Source organism: Bubalus bubalis, chromosome 9, assembly GCF_019923935.1.
Source record: "Bubalus bubalis isolate 160015118507 breed Murrah chromosome 9, NDDB_SH_1, whole genome shotgun sequence".
NCBI classification, from domain to species: Eukaryota; Metazoa; Chordata; class Mammalia; order Artiodactyla; family Bovidae; genus Bubalus; species Bubalus bubalis.
This window is the reverse complement of record NC_059165.1, coordinates 104,071,005-104,089,416: the sequence shown is the minus strand read 5'-3', so window position 1 is coordinate 104,089,416 and position 18,412 is coordinate 104,071,005. Positions and strand designations below refer to the sequence as shown.

General features: G+C 48.0%; 1 protein-coding gene across 3 annotated transcripts in view; it reads right to left on the bottom strand.

Moving 5' to 3' along the window:
• The window catches only part of NWD1 (NACHT and WD repeat domain containing 1), an 81,454-nt gene that overhangs the window by 46,498 nt on the left and 16,544 nt on the right, over positions 1-18,412 (bottom strand). For all 3 annotated transcript variants that reach the window (XM_025293777.3, XM_006057865.4, XM_006057866.4), the window contains 4 exons: positions 16,148-16,445; positions 8,505-9,777; positions 3,790-3,993; positions 2,076-2,235 (listed from right to left, as the gene is read on the bottom strand). In XM_025293777.3, the coding sequence (XP_025149562.3) occupies positions 2,076-2,235; positions 3,790-3,993; positions 8,505-9,777; positions 16,148-16,445 (1,935 nt within the window). The remainder of the gene's footprint in view (positions 1-2,075; positions 2,236-3,789; positions 3,994-8,504; positions 9,778-16,147; positions 16,446-18,412) is intronic.

Sequence of the window (18,412 nt, the reverse complement as noted above, 5' to 3'; positions counted from 1 at the left end):
GCAGAGGAGGAGAGAGCTGGCAGCCAGGCCACAAAGACACAATCTCATTCATTCACTCCACAAACATGGGCCAGGCCAGGTACCAGGTGACGTTGGAGGGACAGTGACACGATTTCAGATGGGGACACCCACACATACCCACACACAGGACATACCCACACACAGGCTGGGACAGGAGGGGTCTGGGGCTCCGGGAATCCAAGGGGCATTGAAACTGGGTCTCACAGGGTAAGTAGGAGCCTGTCTGGCAAAATACATTGGAAATGATGGCATTTCAGAGCAAGGGAGCATCATGTGCAAAGGCCCAGTGGTGGGAGAGAGCAGGATCAGAGTTTGGGAAGGCTGAATTATAAGACAGATTGAAGGATCATGGTTGGGATGAGACTAGGGAGGTTGTCGATAGTAGATCACAAAAGCACCGAACATCAGGCTGGGGAGATTGGACTGGAGACAGAGAGCACTGGGGAGCCATGGGAGATATTAGAGGAGAGATATAATCAGATTGGATGGTCAGAGGCATTGCTGGGAAGAGGGACTGGAGTGGGAGGTCCTGAGGCTGTGAAACCAGGAAGTGGGGCAAGCCACATCCTAAAGAGATGAGGCTGAGCCTGCAGGAGTTCTGGGCGCACAGGAGAGGGTCTATGAGAAACCAGAGAGGAGAAAGAATCAGGCCTGGCCCTGCCTCTGGCCTCCCTGTCCAGGAGGGAAAATGCAAAAGAGAAATCAAATTATAATAAAAGACTTAAAAGTGTATTCCCTAGTTGTAGTCACTGTGCTATGTTTAGGGAAAATGTTAGCAATAGGGGAGTCTAAAAGAAGTGTCCATGGGAACTCTTAAACTCACGGCAACTAGTCTGTGAATCTAAAATGATTTGGAAACTAAAAGCTTCTTTTAAAAAGTCTGAGTTCTGGACTTCCCTGGTGATCCAGTGGTTAAGAATCTGCCTGCCCATTCAGGGAACACAGGTTCAATCCCTGGTCTGGGAAGATCCCACGTGCAGAGGAGCAGCTGAGCTCAAGTGCTGCGACTACTGAAGCCCATACGCCTAGAGCCCATGCTCCGCAACTAGAGAAAGACCTCTTGCAGCAACGAAGACAGACAAGAATAAAATAAATACATAGTCCGAGTTCTGCCTCAGAGAGAAGGGCACATGGAGTAAAGAACAAGTAGTCAAGGGAATTCCCTGGCAGTCCAGTGGTTAGCACTCTGTGCTTCCACTGCAGGGGACACGGGTTTGATCCTTGGTTTGGGAACTAGATCCCATAAGCTGCGTGGCATGGCAAAAAAAAAAAGAAAAGAAAAAGAACAAATAAGCAAAAGGAAGGAAATTAGGGAAGACTTACTGAAGGAGAGGCATTTGAGCTGGGCCTCGAGGTATTTGAAAGGAAAAAAAAAAAAAAAGAGGTGGCAACTTGTAAGCTAAGGACCCAAGTCTTAGAGCTCCTGAGTACAAAAGAAAGACTGGGAAGAAATACGTGAATAGTGACTGGAAGTCTGGGAGCAGCTCTTCAGAGCGGGGACTTGTGGGTTTAGCTTTTATTTTACTGTTTGATCCTCTCTGTGTTCTCCAACAATTACACACTACTCTCCTAGGTGGGAAATGAAATGAGTGTTATTTTTTAATGAGTAACACTTTGGGAGAACCAATGACTGAAAATTGAATTGTATGCGGGGATTCACAAGGAAAACATCAACCCCCCCCAACTCCCATACACCCACACACACACACCCACACACACACACACAAAACAAGGAGGAAACTGGTGTGTTTGAGAATGAATCAGAGCATAAGGAATTAAAATTCTGGGATGCCATGACTTTGGAGATAAGCTTTTAAATGCTGTGATTTTGTTCTCTCGTCTGGAAAGTTAATGGAGCATCAATTCCTCATCTGCTGCTCCCCACCCTTCAAATAATGTTTGGGGACTTTCTGTCCTTTGTGAGCAAAGAAGGAAAGGAGGCAGAGTGTGTCTGGGGTGGAAATAGGGAATGGAAGGGGGCACGTGGCCCCAGCCTTGCGGACACAGAAGTGCGGAGGCTGAGAGTGGGGAGCAGGGGCCCCCGGACACCTCACCTTGCGGTCCAGGTTCAGGGGTTTTCCCACGAGTGGCAGGGTGATGAGTTTCTTGATGCCCTGGCTCCAGGCCCCCGAGAAGAAGTCGGCCAAGACTCCGTGACTCTTGGCTTTCTCAGGCCCAGACAGGTAGAGCTCTCGGACCACCTCGGCCAGCTGTCTGCAGAGAGGAGACATGGGCTGATGGGCCTGGGGCACAGTCTGGGCTCAGAGGTGGTGACTGGCTACCACTTCAGGAAGTGGTTCCCAAGCGCCCGTCCATCCTCAACTCCTTCTAGATGCTTGCTGGCTCAGCTGGCCGCCTACACTACTTGGCCGCTAAATGGCCAAGCTAAATGGCTGCCCACCATTTAGTTCTAAATCAGCCCATCTTACCTTTTTCCTTAAGTAATTTTACTTTAAAAAGGAATATTTGATAAACAACAAGACCTACTGTATAGCACAGGGAGTTGTATCTTATAATAATCTATAGTGGAAAAGAATCTGAAAAAGAATATATATAAAAATATACTGATATATAAATATATTAATATATAAGATAAAATATATAAGTATAAATAATATATATATTTATGTACAAATAACATATACAATAATATATAAGATAATTTATATATAAGTACTAATTTATATATATATAACATATATAATATATGATAATATGTATATATCTGAATCACTTTGCTGTATTCTTGAAACTAACACAAAACTGTGAACTAACTATGGTGGTGGTTTAGCTGCTAAGTCACGTCTGACTCCTGGGAACCCATGGACTGTAACCCTCCAGACTCTGTCCATGGGATTTCCAATTTAAAATCGGAAATTTTGGGTTCCTCAATAATTAAACATAAAACAAGTTACTGAATGATCCAGAAATTTCACTCCAGAGTGTATACCCCCCAAAGAATGGAAAAGCAGGCGTTCAAATACAAATCTGTGCATGCCTATTCACAGCACCTCTAGTCACAGTCACCAAAAGGTGGAAACAGCCACGTGTCCGTCAACGAATGAGCAAATAAACAGAATGTGATCCATGCCTGCAGGGGAATATCATTCAACCATAACAATGAATGAAGCGCTAACACGTGCTGTAACACGGACAGACCATGAAAATGTCACGCTGAGTGAGATAAGCCAGATGCAATAGACCACACTGCGTGCGATTACATCCATATGAAATGTCCAGCACAGGCAAATCCGTAGAGACAGAAAGCAGGCTCGGGGTTGCCAGGCGCTGGGGGAGCAGGGAGTGGCGAGTGGCTGCTAAGGGGGATGGGGTACCTTTTAGGGCAGTGGGAATGTTCTGGAAGTAGAGGTGATGGTTGTACAACATGTGACTATGCCAAATGCCACTCAACTGTTCCGCTTTCAAATGATGAATTTCATGTGAATTTCTCCTCAGTTTAAAGTTCATTGTGGGAGCTCCCTGGTAGTCCAATGGTTAGGACTCCACAATTTCACTGCCGAGGGCTCGAATTCAATTCCTGGTCAGGGAGCTAGGAGCCCACAAGACATGTAGTGTGACTCGTAATGATAACAAACAAGTTAGCTGTGTTAGACCTCGTGGTGGGGAGACCCTTGCTTGCTGTGCTAAGTGGACTTGATTCCCTGGGAATGGGGAGTGAAGAAGGATCTGGAACGAAGAGGAACCCGATCAGGGAGTCCTTGCTCTTGGCGTCCCACCCAGACAGTGTCACCAACCCGCTCGACTCACCTGTGAGCAATGGCCAGAAGGGTGAAGCCGTCCACGGGCCGCCTGGCCAAGCAGTTACCCAGATCTCGACGAAGCCTCACCCACAGCAGGGGCGGGAAGCGCAGAAGCTCTTTGCTGGGTGGGGTCCAGTCTTGGTACACGCTCTGCAGGACCTCGTCATCCAAGGACAGGACATCCTTTAGCTCCGCCTCTGAGAGCCCATGCCTGTGGAAAGGAGGGACGGATGTGGGGGCACACCTGTGTCTCCTGCACTTGGAGAAGGCAGAAGCTGAGGGAGGGACAGATGTGACCAGCTCTATGGCATCCTGCCCATCACCAAAGGGTTCACCATGGAGATCAGCATTTGGACAGTGCCCACGGTTAGCTGGTACTCATACCTGGTTCCAGCTGTACCCATCAAGTAAGACATATCCTGATCTTTCCTTCCTTCTCACACCTACAGAACCCTGAACCATCCCTCCCCCAATCTCAGATGAGTCGAGTAGCACAGGAAGAGAAGTAACTTAGGAAAATAATGCATAAACACCCCCATGCGTTCTTGCCTGAAAAAGGAAGTGGCTTTAAACACAATGAGCATCAGGCTGGAATGGACTTCATAATACCTGCAAGCATTTGCCTGGAAAAACTAAGGGACTTGTCCACAAATTTCCTCTGGGTTGGAGAATAAGCAGAGTTCATTTCAAAGCAGATGAGAGAGAGAGGCTGGCTTCTGCTTACAAGGAATACAAACACTGTGTGTGTGTGTGTGTGTGTGTGTGTGTGTGTGTGTGTGTTTAATTCCCTGGTATTGATTAGTCTTCATTTTGCTGGAAACACTTCCCACATTCTTTACACATACAGAATGCTTGCTCACTTGGAATTTTCTGTTGTCCAATGAGGTAGATATGAACATCAGTATTCTCTGAGATCTCTTCCACTGAGTTCATCTCATCTTTGACAGTCACAGCTATGTCACTGGTGGTGTTCTCCACAATTTCCCCATTGGAGCAGCCAGGCCATCTCCCTAATCTGCTTTTCTCCTCTTGACAGGTCTTTCCAAACCAATATTCCTGGGAGCCACAACACGAGGGTTTACATGGGGTGGTCCAGTGTTTCCTCAAACATTTCCTCTTTCAAAATAGAATCTTCTGGGATTTCCCTGGCAGTCCAGTAGTTAAGACTCTACTTCCAATGCAGGGGGCACAGCTTTGATCCCTGATCAGGGAATTAAGATGTCGCATACCTCGAAAGTGAACGTGAAGGTTGCTCAGTCGTGTCCAACTCTTTGCGACCCCATGGACTATACCTACAGTCCATGGCATTCTCCAGGCCAGAATACTGGAGTGGGTAGCCTTCCCCTTCTTCCCCTTCCCCAGGGGATCTTCCCGACCCAGGGATCGAACCTAGGTCTCCTGCATTGCAGGCAGATTCTTTACCAGCTGAGCCACAAGGGAAGCCCAAGAGTACTGGAGTGAGTAGCCTGTCCCTTCTCCAGCAGATCTTCCCGACCCAGGAATTGAACTTGGGTCTCCCATATTGCAGGCAGATTTTTTACCAACTGAGCTATGAGGGAAGCCACATACCTCAAGGTGCAGCCATAAGGAAAAAAGAAGAATAAAATCTTCTTTCTCAAGCTTCAGTATACTCTCGAAACAAACCAGGCTTAGAGTCTGTCCTTGAGGTTTCAGGCACAATGAATGGCTTGTCCACCAGATCAAAAAAATGGGACATCCTAAGAGGCTTTCAACCTGGATATCCAAGGGAAGCACAGCCCCACACTTCTCTGGCATCACACCCCTGCACTGGGCCCTCTTGGTAGGGACCAGGCCAGTCCATTCATTCTCAGAGAAGCAGAGGGCTGCATTCTGGAAGGCCACTGACATCAGTAAAGCATGGGCACTTTTGCTTAACCCCTGTTCATGGAGTGTCACCTCTGTGCTGCCCCCTGGAAGACAGAGAGCTAGGGGCCCACGAAGCTGATCTTCCAGTGCAGAGAGCCACATACAAAATAACCGGGAAAAAAGAAACAGCAACACCAGTTGCTAGGAAGAAGATAAGCCAACTCACAGGAAGGAGAGAGACAAGGTAAGTGGCAGGGAGAGATGGTTCTCGGAGCATGTGAGTCCCTCTGACAAGGTGCCCTCAAGAGCTGGAACTGTGCAGGAGGGGGCCCTCTTCCATTTGTCAGATGGGGAAACTGAGGTTTGCGTATTCATGGTCCTGGATGGCCAGGGGGAGAGGAATTCAGTTCCATCCCTGCTCTTGAAGATGTTGTGTCTCATCGAGTCTAGAGCCACGATGGCCGGTATAGTCGTCACCAGCCACACACAGTCATTGAAAGGTAAAAATTAATGAAGTTTAAAATCCGGTTTCTGGGATGGATAAGCTGGCTTTCAAGTGTTTATCTGCCACACGTGGCTCATGGTTACCATGGTGGACAATGAGATATAGACCATTGCCCTCATTGCCAATATTCTGCTGGACGGTGCTAGAAATGTGCGTTGGGGGGTGTGCCTAAGGTCACAGCTGAACCACTAGGTTAAGAGCCCTTCTCCATCCCCAGAGACATCCCTGTGACAATGTGGACCCAAAGCAGGCACCTCACCTGCCCCCCAACATGGGACCTGCCTTTTGCACTGCAGACAAGCTCTGTGTGTGAGGTCACACCACTCTGCATTTGGTACTGGCTGAGGGCCCTTGGCCAGTGATGTCTATTTGCAAGTATAATCTCATTATTTCTTTCAGCAGCCCTATACAACAGACACTCAGCTACCCACTCTGTACAGAGGGTGTTTGAAAAGGCCACAATGCAGGCCTAACAGAGTTTCTCAGCCTCCTACCGTGATGCTAAGGGTCAGATCATCTAGGATGCTAGTGGAATTCCTAGCCTCCAACCACTAGGTGTCAGCAGCATGAGAGACAGATGAGAGATGATGTGACGTGCTGTGTTGTCACTTCAGGCGTGTCTGACTCTTTGTGACCCCACGGATTGTAGCCCACCAGGTTCCTCTGACCATGGGATTCTCCAGGCAAGAATGCTAGAGTGGGTTGCCACTCCCTTCCCCAAGGGATCTTCCCAACCCAGACAGTAAACCCTCATCTCTTACATCTGCTGCATGGCCAGGAGGGTTCTTTACCACTAGAGCCGCTTGGGAAGCCCTGACAGATGATAGATAGATATGTATTGTTGTAGTTGTTCAGTCACTAAGTCGTCTAACTCTTTGCAACTCTTTGCAGGCCTGTCGACTGCAGCATGCCAGGCCTCCCTGTCCCTAACCATTTCCTGAAGTTCACCCAAGTCCATGTCCTTTGAACTGGTGATGCTACATAGACAGATACGTAGACAGACAGAAGGAAAGGGAGATAACCTAGACAAATGCATGGAGACGGAAAGCAGATTCATGGCTGCCGGGGACTGGGAGAGGAGGAGGAGGAGTGACTGCCGACGGGGACAGGGTCTCCGTTGCAGGGTGAGGAACCACTCCTCATGGTTAGTGGTAGCACAACATTATGAATGTACTGAATGCCGCCAAACTGGACACTTCAAAAGAGTGAACTTTATGATGTGAATGATACTAGGTTGAAAAGTGTTCCTCAAAATTCATGCCCATGGGGACCCTGTGAATAGGACCTTATTTGAAACCAGTCTTTGGGGAAGTGGTCAAGATGAGGTCCCACTGAGACAGGCTGGGACCTGGAACTTGGGGCCCTTTGCTGTGGTGCTTGCACCTGGACAAACGTCTCCTCGAACAACAGAATACAAACAAACTATAAAGAACTGAAAATAGCTTCATGCATGCACCATCGGGGAAATTATGGATAAGACAGAAAAGACCAAAAACCCAACTGCCACTTCTGAAGAGCTGGGAGCAAAAGCAGGGTGTTTCACACCACCAAAGGGGTGGACAAACCACCTAAGCTACCCTTCCAGCCTGACACCTACCTTCACCCAAATAAGGAATCAGCTCACTGGGAGCAAGCAGCAAAGGAACTTGTCATTTGTGCTCCCTCCCCACTGCTGCAGCAATGCATGCATGCTAAATTGCTTCAGTCGTGTCCGACTCTTTGCAACCCCATGGACAATAACCCACCAGGCTCTTCTGTCCATGGGATTTCCCAGGCAAGAATACTGGAATGGATTGTCATGCCCTCCTCCAGGGGATCTTTCTGACCCAGGGATCGAACCCAGAGTCTCTTGCCTCTCCTGCATTGGCAGGCAAGTTCTTTACCACCTGTGCCACCTGGAAAGCCTGTGCTCACAGCAGAAGTACCAGTAAAGCCTTGCCTGGATTTCTTGTCTGGCCTCTGATCAATTTCTATTGATTAAGAAGGCCAAGAACCCCAGTCAGTGACAATACCGGATAGGAGTAGACCCTAATCCAATGAGTGATGTCCTTCCAAGAAAAGAGGGAAATTCAGAGAGACACACAGGGAGGAGACCACAAGATGACAGAGGTGGAGACTGGAGTGATGCTTCTACAAGCCAAGGAACATTGAGCATGGCCAGAAACACCAGAAATGAAGGAGAATGCCTAGAACAGATTCTCCTTCAGAGCCTCCAGAAGGAGTGTGGCTCTGCTGACACCTCGATTTCCGACTCTGGCCCTCAGAACTGTGAGAGAATAGACTTCCATTGCTCTAAGGCACCCAGGTTGTGATTTGTTATGGGAGCCCTTGGAGAAGAATGCATGCGTACTATCTCAGTTCAAAACAGAGTGAACCCAGCAGAGACTCACCGGGAAGACACAATGTAGCCCAGCACGCGGGCCACCAGGAGCTGCCCGTGTGTCTGCTCCAGACGGGCACACAGCTGTTGCATCGCCTCCTTAGCGGTGGAGGCCAGCGGGGCTGGCACGGTGAAGGAGGCCCACTTCCGGGCCTCCTCGAAAGCCAGCCTCAGCCGCCCTGGGTGTCCACACTCTGGGAGGCTGGCCCAGAGCATGTCCCTCTGCACCTGACTCAGTGTCCTCCTCGAGGCGGCCAGCAGGAGCTGGATCATCTCTTGCCCTTGGTTTCCAGAGAGGGGTTTCACCTCCCAGTAAGCCCCTCGGTCCGTGAGCACCTGCTGAATGGTGTCTAAAACCCCCCGCTGTCCAGAGCAGGCCGAGACGATGAGGTGGACCCTCGGAGGACATTTGGGAGGCAGCCAGGGGATCCTCCTAGCACAGTGGACAGAGTCCACCTCATCCACTGAATCCAGCAGGATCACGAGGGACTCAAAGTTTCGGCAGGAGACGGTGTGGAGGAGGATGTGGAAAAACTGGACCAGCCTGGTGTGGGCCTCTAGGACCTGGGCAGGGGGCAGGGGCAGCCCGTAGGCCAGGCACACCTGGAAGCAGATGCTTTGGAGCAGGCCTCGGGCCTCAGAGCTCATCTGTGACATCCCCAGGAGCCGCAGAATGGTCACTGTCTTGTGGCCGAGCAGCCCCGACATTTGCTCAGCCAGCTTGCACATCAGAGCCGTCTTTCCAATCCCTGGGGGTCCAAAAAGCACCAGGGGTGGGTGGGGGTGGCCATCACTCTGCCGCAGTCGCTGCCCCAGCTGGGTCAGGAGCTCCTGGCGCCCACAGAAGGTCCGGTTGACCTCGGCACTGAGTCCCAGGTGGTGGCGGATCTCCTGGTAGAGCCATGCCAACTCCTGCCTGCCCGCCTCCAGCTCCCGGAGGCACTCAAGAACCTGATGGTTGGCCCTGGCCACAAACTGCTCCCCCAGCTCCTTCAGGTATCGGGCATGAGCCTTGTTTTTGGGGTTCACCAGGTCTCGGCTCCACGCTAGGTGGTGGGCCTTGAGAACTCCAGGCTGCTGGTCAGCGATGTGTCCCTTGAGGTTGCTGAGAAGGTTCTGGGCATCCGTGTCCAGGCAACCATCTGCAAGACGGTCCACCATTTTGAGGGCACAGTCTTCCAGGATGTGTTTATTGAGGTCTTGGATCTCTCTCAAGAAGACTGTTGCCCCGTGATCCCCAACCGTTGAGCTCAGCAAGGCCCGTTCTATTTCCCATTCGATGACTGCAAAAGTAGAAGAGAGTGCGGTCAGCATTATGTCATCAGCTGGCTCAAATGGGGACACTTGGGAGACACATTCCAGGAATGAGAACACTGGAATTCAGGCTTAATGTGGGCCAGAGTCACTTGGCATAACTATAGACACATGCAAAGGAATGGGCTCCAGTGTGTTCTAACAAAACTTTATTCATAAAAACAAGCAGTGGGCCAGGTTTGGCTTGAGGCCACAGTTTTCCAGAGTCACTTGGGGGCTCACAAAAACCTACATGGCTGGACCCTGCCTCCAGAAGTTCTGATTCTGCATGTCGGGGTAGGGCCTATGGTTTGAATTTCCAACAAGCTCCCAGGTGATGCTGAGGCTGGGGTTCAGAGGCCACACCAAGAGTGGCATTGATTTAGCCACTACTCGAGAAAAGCTGACTCATTGGAAAAGACTCTGATGCTGGGAAAAACTGAAGGCAAAAATGGGGCAGCACAGGATGAGATGGTTAGATAGCATCACCAACTCCAGGGACACGGGTTTGAGCAAACTCTATGAGATACTGAAGGACAGAGGAGCCGACATGCTGCAGCCCATGGGACTGCAAATAGTCAGACATGACTTAGCAACTGAACAACAACAACAACAAAATCAAAGATACCCTGGTATAGGCAACACACAGATTGTGTGAAGCAGTGTGTATGTGAAGCAGTCTCATCATAAAACAATGCCATCAAACTCAAAATAGTTAAATATGGAGCTTATATAGCTCTTAGGTATGACCCCAAAAGAACTGAAAACAAAAGCTCAAACACTTTTATGCAGGAATTGTTCATTTCAAAAAGGTTAATTTCATGCCATGTGAAAGCAGCCATAGATAACTTACAAACTAATGTGCTTGAGTGTGTTCCAATAAAACTTTATTTATAAAAATAAGCAATGGGCTGGATTTGGCCCTTGGGCCATGGTTTGCTGACTCCTGTCCCAGAGTATGCAGCAGCTTGCCCTGAGGACCTGTATCTTCTAGAGCCAAGAGCCCACACTGACTTCTCCTTGGAGGCCTTTGTTTTGAAATAGCAATCAGGTTTGAGTTATTTTTGAAGCTGCCCTGGGCTCATCAGAGGCTCCCAGATCTCTGCAGCTGAGTGAGTCAGGACCTTGGAGACAGGACTCAGTCTCAGAGCCAAAGACAAGAGCCACTCAAAAGTCCTCCTTGGTCTGACCCCACAACCCCCTTAGCCTCATGAATGGAGATCAGAGACGAAGGCAACTCATAGTCCTTAAATGGGATGCTTCTTGGACACACTTTGGCATGAACCAATCCAAGACTATCTGTCTGCCAGCAATAGGCTGTGTGACCTTGGGAAAAATCACTGCACCTCTCTGAGTCTCTGTTTCCTCCCTTTAACAAGAGTACTAACCCCAAAATTGAAAGGGCTGCTATGGGGATTTTCTATGAAATAATGCTTGTGAAAAGCTTAGCATAGTATGCTGAAGGAACAAAAGGTTACGGTCTGCAATTTTATCTTCTGTGACATGGTCGAAATAAAAGAAATGAGATGGAGTTGAGTTAGGGCCTGCCAAGGCTGGGGTTTGTGGGGAGGGGTGAGTGTAGCTCTAAATGGCAGTGGGAGGGACCCTGTGGTCAGGGAACAGTCCTTGTGTATCAACCATGGTGGTTACTTGAAGCTATACAGGTGATAAAATTGCAGATAAAGAAAAGGCTCATACACACACATGCACAAACGGTTTCTGTTACTCTGTATTCTAACAATGTCCACTTCCTGGTTATAATATTGCACCCTAGTTATGCAAGATGTCACCTTTGGGGAAATCTGGGTAAAGGATACATGAAACCTCTTCCTCTTTTTTTTTTTTTTCAATTTCCTGTGAAACTCTATTTCAAGATAAAAAAAAAATTTAAGAAAGTTTAGCAAGGTGCCTAAAAAATAATATGGTCTAAAGATACCGTCTATGACATGCCTCTGACCTCCACACCCATTTGTGCTTTCTGCTGATGTCTGCTGCTGCTAAGTCACTTCAGTCGTGTCCGACTCTGCGACCCCATAGGCAGCAGCCCACCAGGCTTCCCCGTCCCTGGGATTCTCCAGGCAAGAACACTGGAGTGGGTTGCCATTTCCTTCTCCAATGCATGAAAGTGAAAAGTCAAAGTGAAGTCACTCAGTCGTGTCCGACTCTGTGTGACCCCATGGACTGCAGCCTACCAGGCTCCTCCATCCATGGGATTTTCCAGGCAAGAGTACTGGAGTGGGGTGCCATTGCCTTCTCCCTGCTGATGTCTAGAAATTTCTATTTGTTCTTTCCAAAGGGGCTTACTAGTGGGTGAGGTTTGACATGATTGCTTAGTGATCTTATTGTTGAATAAGATCACGGCTGAGACAGGACCTTTCAGATCTCCATAACAACTCCCCTAGGTACTACTGACTAGTTCCATTTTGGGAGAAGGCAATGGCACCCCACTCCAGTACTCTTGCCTGGAGTATCCCATGGACGGAGGAGCCTGGTAGGCTGCAGTCCATGGGGTCGTTAAGAGTTGGACACGACTGAGTGACTTCACTTTCACTTTTTACTTTCATGGATTGGAGAAGGAAATGGCAACCCACTCCAGTGTTCTTGCCTGGAGAATGCCAGGGACGGGGGAGCCTGGTGGGCTGCCCTCTATGGGGTCGCACAGAGTCAGACACGACTGAAGCGACTTAGTAGCAGCAGCAGCAGTTCCATTTTACAGATGAAGAAACAGAAGCTCCAAGCCTGCCAGAGGTCATGCGCTGGAAAGGGACAGGGCTGAGATGCTAATCTGGGCCCATCCCAAAGTACAGACCCCATATGCTGAGTATGACCTCAGGGTCAGATTTCTCTCTGAGAACAATTGGCACACTCGGCTTTGTGCCGTAGAGCAAGCTATTGTCAGGAGCCGAATTAGGCATTACTGACAAAATGGAGACACAGCCCTAAACCCCCTCCCTTTGCTCCGTAGGCACGGACCCGGAATGAAGGAGTTAGGCTTTGTGATTCTGACTTGTTTTTTCCTTTCCTCAGCTAAGTTGACTGAAGAGAATATTAAGGTGCTTATTGCTTTTGAGAGGAGCATAAGAAGGCATAAAGCCTTGTTCAGCTGTGCTCAAAGAATAATTCATAAAGTTACTCACTGACATTTGTTCAAGAACTTTTACAAAAAAGTGTTCCAGGGTGAGCACACAGGCCACAGCTTGAGACCATGGGAGGGATTGCTATCTGAAGCCTATTTGTGAGGAAAGTGTTATGGCAAAGGAGTTTGCTGAATTTAGGGCTTGAGTGAGTGAGTGAAGTTGCTCAGTCGTGTCCGACTCTTAGCGACCCTATAGACTGTAGCCTACCAGGCTCCTCCATCCATGGGATTTTCCAGGCAAGAGTACTGGAGTGGGTTGCCATTTCCTTCTCCAGAGGATCTTCCCGACCCAGGGATTGAACCCAGGTCTCCCGCATTGTAGGCAGACGCTTTACCGTCTGAGCCACCAGGAATTTAGGGCTTTGGAATAATTAAAATAGTTAGAAGCTAAAGATTTAAGGGATGCTGTAATGTTAGCATATTCTACTATAGCTTATAGAGATTAGGGACTTTAGAGATATTATTAGCTAGAAGCCCTTTCTAAGAAATAGTGAGCTTAGGATACTAGGGGAAAACAGGACTTATAAAGATAAGAATTAAACTGAGGAATGTGGTATGCAGCCCAGACATTAGCATGAGCTACAGTGTATTCACAAGGACACATGAGAAAAAGTAGATAAGAGAATCGCTGAGGAAGGAACCCCTTTTGAGGGGCAACAATGATCTTTGGAGAAAAATAAATCTGTGTCAATGGGAACTAAAAATATCAAACCTCTGACCTAATGCTTTTGTAAAAGTATAAAAGAGAATCATAAGCTTGAAATAAACAGGCAGTCCAAGAGAAATGAGAGGCTGCCTCAGTTTCTCGCCGACACCGCTCACCCCTTCAGGTTGAATCCCTGGCTGCTGGAGCTGGACTCCAGCAAGCTATAGTGACAGGGTAAGTGCTCAACAAACAGTGGACTCAACATTGTTAGACACACAAACGGTGTATCCAAAACCGGCCCGTCATTACTAGTCTTAACCAGTCAAGGTTAGCCCCACCTGTGATGCCAGGTGGGCCTCAGGTGCTCCCGATATGATGGGATGGGGAGGGAATTTCAGCTCTGTGGTCTTCCTCCCCCTCACCTATGCTGCTGCTGCTGCTGCTAAGTCGCTTCAGTCGTGTCCGACTCTGTGGGACCCCATAGATGGCAGCCCACCAGGCTCCCCCGTCCCTGGGATTCTCCAGGCAAGAACACTGGAGTGGGTTGCCATTTCCTTCTCCAATGCATGAAAGTGAAAAGTGAAAGTGAAGTCGCTCGGTCGTGTCCAACTCTTAGCAACCCCATGGACTGCAGCCTTCCAGGCTCCTCCGTCCATGGGATTTTCCAAGCAAGAGTACTGGAGTGGGGTGCCATTGCCTTCTCTGCCCCCTCACCTATAATCCCAGTCAAATCATGAGAAAGCACCAACCAAGCCCAGACTGAGGGACATTCTATAAAAGACCTAGCCAGTACTCCTCAAAACAGTCATGAAAACCTGTTGCAGACCAGAGTAGCCTCAGGAGACAAAGGATGAAATGCAAGTGTGGAATCCTGGGACAGAAAGACATTGATGGGAGAACTGTAGAAATCCAAATAAAGTCTGGAGTCTAGTTACTAGTCATGTACAGATAGTAAATATTGATGTTCATTTCTGGGTTCCAGTAAATGTACCTCGATCATACTTACTCTTATATGAGTAAGAGAAATCTACACTATCTTTGTACCTTTATAACATTGTAACTTTTTTGTTAATCTAAAATTATCCTCAAATAAAATTTTTTAAAATGGATTATCTCCTTACTAGAATTACTATATATACAGTAAATAGCAGTCAATATATTTTAATAAAATACTATTAGTATAAATTACTACATTCAATACCTTTAAATAAATCAATATATGTAATATGTTGATCAAATGAATTTATATATTTTACAGTGTGGGTAATATAAATCCATATATTTAATATTTTATAACATAAATTCATATATTTAATAGTATGGATAACATGAATTCATATAGTTAATAGTTTGGATAATATAAATTCATATATTTAATAATGTGAGGGCTTCCCTGGTGACTTGGTGGTAAAGAATCTGTCTACCACTGTAGGTGATATGGGTTCGATCCCTGATCCGGGCAGATCCCAGATGCCACAGAGCAACTAAGCTGGTGCCCCACACCTATTGAATCTGTGCTCTAGAGCTGGGAAAACGCACCTACTGAGTGCACACTGCAATTACTGAGGCTCTCGCACCCTAGAGCCTCTGCTTTGCAACAAGAGAAGCCACCGCAATGAGAAGCTGGTGCACCTCGACTGAGGAGCGGCCCCCACTGCCTGCAACTAGAGAAAGAAAGCCTGTGCAGCGAGGAAGAAGGCTCGGCACAGCCAAAATAATATATAAAATTATATAAAAAATAAGATGGGTGATGTAAACTGTCATACTAATAAAGTGTAAACTGATGTTACCGCTGCTGCTGCTAATTCGCTTCAGTCATGTCCGACTCTGTGTGACCCCATAAACTGACATTACTAATCCATAAATAATAAGAACCTTTTTCTAACTGAAAGAACCTATTTCTTTCTGCAAGAACCTATTTCTTTCCTGAGTCAACAAGCAATGGGGCAATGGCTTGATCTCAGTGCCTTTTTAGAAACACCTTTCTGCTAGCCCGGTGTGGAGGACAGAAGGGGCAGAGGACGAGGTGAGAGGTGAGAGGTAAGGGAGCAGCAGGGAGCCAGGTGATGAACTCAGCACAGAGGGGAAACTCTACTCCCCTCCTTGGGCAAAAGAGACTCCGTCTTCCTTCGCTTCAGTTTTCAGAGGCAGGTACATTGATGAAGGACAATTTCCTCAGTAGCAGCTGGCTCTCAGCTAGACCGGGGTGACCCACTCTTCCAGTTTTCCCAGAACTGTCCTGGGTTTGGCCCTAAGAACCCTGAATCCTGGGAGGGTCTCCGTCCCAGGTGTATGGGGATGGTGGTCATCCTAGGACAAGTCCCCCAAAGCCAGGATCCTGCCTGAGAGAAGGGAAGGAGCCCGAAGAGAAGAATCCTAAGACACTGAAATTAACCAGGATGTGACTATACTCTCTTGGATCAGAAAAATAATCTCTTTCTCAGAACTGGGCCTCCGGGAGCTAGGTTGGTCTGGCATTTATAGAAATGCAGGCAGCGGTGTTTGGATAAAGCGTGATGTGCATTTTGAACCCCTGGGCATTTCCCAGGGACCCCGAGGGGAGTCTTGGCAGCCTCACCTGACCGGTAGTAGCGATGCCACTGCTCCTGGCTGATGAGCCCCAGCCTGTGGGCCTCCTGGGCTCCGGAGCGCAGTGCAGAGATCAGGGTGGCCTCCTCAGGCCCAGAGGCCTCCCCAGTGCCCAGGGCCTGCAGCAGGTAGGCGGGGGGCACCGCATTCTCGTCTCTCCAGAAGCATCGTGCCACCAGCTCCAGGTCGCGGGGCCTGGCGGTCAGCTGAGCCTTCAGCGCCTCCCACTCCTTTTCCTCGATCCGCGTGGGGACGGGGCAGGGGCCGTACTGGTCACCCACGAGGGCCTGGAGGAGAGAGAGGTGGAGAGGGGTGGTATTGGGCTCAAGTCTCAGCTCAGGCACTTAGCTCAGTGACCCTGGGTGAGGCATACCGAGCCCTTAAAATGAGCCTGGTGGTTGTTCCACAGAGATAATTAGATTAATGTAAGCAGATCGGTTAGGGGTCCCCAGAGAAAGGGAGCCAGTAATGGCTTTCTTGACATAAGAGAAACCATTTTGGCCTAAGCCATTTTGTGATTGAAGCCTGGCCTCAATGCTTGCCCTTGAACACATCTAAGTAATTAATTATCTTAAGGGAAGTGAGACAATGCAGGAATAAAGGAAAAGCATTCAAGAAACAGTCCAATAGTCCAGTTGTTAGGGGGAACTGCTGACTAAAGCCACCCACCCTAGCCAGGCCCAATAGTGACCACCTCCATGAGTTATCTTAAACAGGGGGTCCTGGTAAGGGATGCAAAATCCCCTGAGGAGGGAAATGTCAAAAGGTGGTTCAGCGGTAAAGAACCTGCCTGCAATACAACAGATGCGGTTCCATCCCTGGTTGCGGAAGATCCCCTGGAGAAGGGGAAGGCTACCCACTCCAGTATTCTTGCCTGGAGAATCCCATGGACACAGGAGCCTGGAGGGCTACAGTCCATGGCATCGCAAAAATGTCAGACATGACTTAGCAACCAAACAATACAGAAAGAGACTCTAGTTCAGATATCCTACCAACCTCCCAGCATCCTTCTCGCTGAGATCCACCTTGGGTGATGTGGTGCGTGCACCATCAGGAAGGACCCGGAGTCAGGGTAACTGGCCAGAGACAACCCAGCAACCAAGCCAATTACCATAATACTGGGGACTGGGAGCCACGTGGCAGAACAGTTCTCCTGGGTTCTCTTATACTACTGCTCTCTGCCCGGGCATACTTTCCCGATAAAGTATCTTGCTTTGTCAACATGTATGTCTCCTTGGACAATTCATTTCTGAGTGTTGGACAGGAGCCTGCTCTTGGGTCCTGGAAAGTGTTCCCCTTCTTGCAACACAGTGATAAAACAGACTCCTAGTTAATCTTCAAAGGATATACATATAATATATCTTTGAGTTCTGCAGGAACTAAGACTCCTGCCCAGGTGGAATATAGGATGATGGTGTAGACCCTCCTGACTTCAGTCAACCAAAGCTTGGATGCTGTGGACCTTTGTCCCAATTCTAGGCTGAAATCACATCTGCTCAAATCACTTCGTGAATATACATGCCCCCTTGGCTTAAAATTTTCTCAGTTTTGCTGTTCAGGGAGACACTGCTTTAGAAAAAGTCTCTGGTGTTTCCCTGACTTGTTGCAAGTAATAAGTCCTTCCAAAGCTACCAACGGTATTTTTCACAGAGCTAGAACAAATAATTTCACAATTTGTATGGAAATACAAAAAACCTCAAATAGCCAAAGTGATCTTGAGAAAGAAGAAAGGAACTGGAGGAATCAACCTGGCTGACTTTAGGCTCTACTACAAAGCCACAGTCATCAAGACAGTATGGTACTGGCACAAAGACAGAAATATAGATCAATGGAACAAAATAGAAAGCCCAGAGATAAACCCACGCATCTATGGACACCTTATCTTTGACAAAGGAGGCAAGAACATACAATGGAGAAAAGACAATCTCATTAACAAGTGGTGCTGGGAAAACTGGTCAACCACTTGTAAAAGAATGAAACTAGACCACTTTCTAACACCATACACAAAAATAAACTCAAAATGAAGACCAGAAACTATAAAACTCCTAGAGGAGAACATAGGCAAATCACTCTCTGACATAAATCACAGCAGGATCCTCTATGACCCACCTCCCAGAATATTGGAAATAAAAGCAAAAATAAACAAATGGGACCTAATTAAAATTAAAAGCTTCTGCCCAACAAAGGAAACTATAAGCAAGGTGAAAAGACAGCCTTCAGAATGGGAGAGAATAATAGCAAATGAAGCAACAGA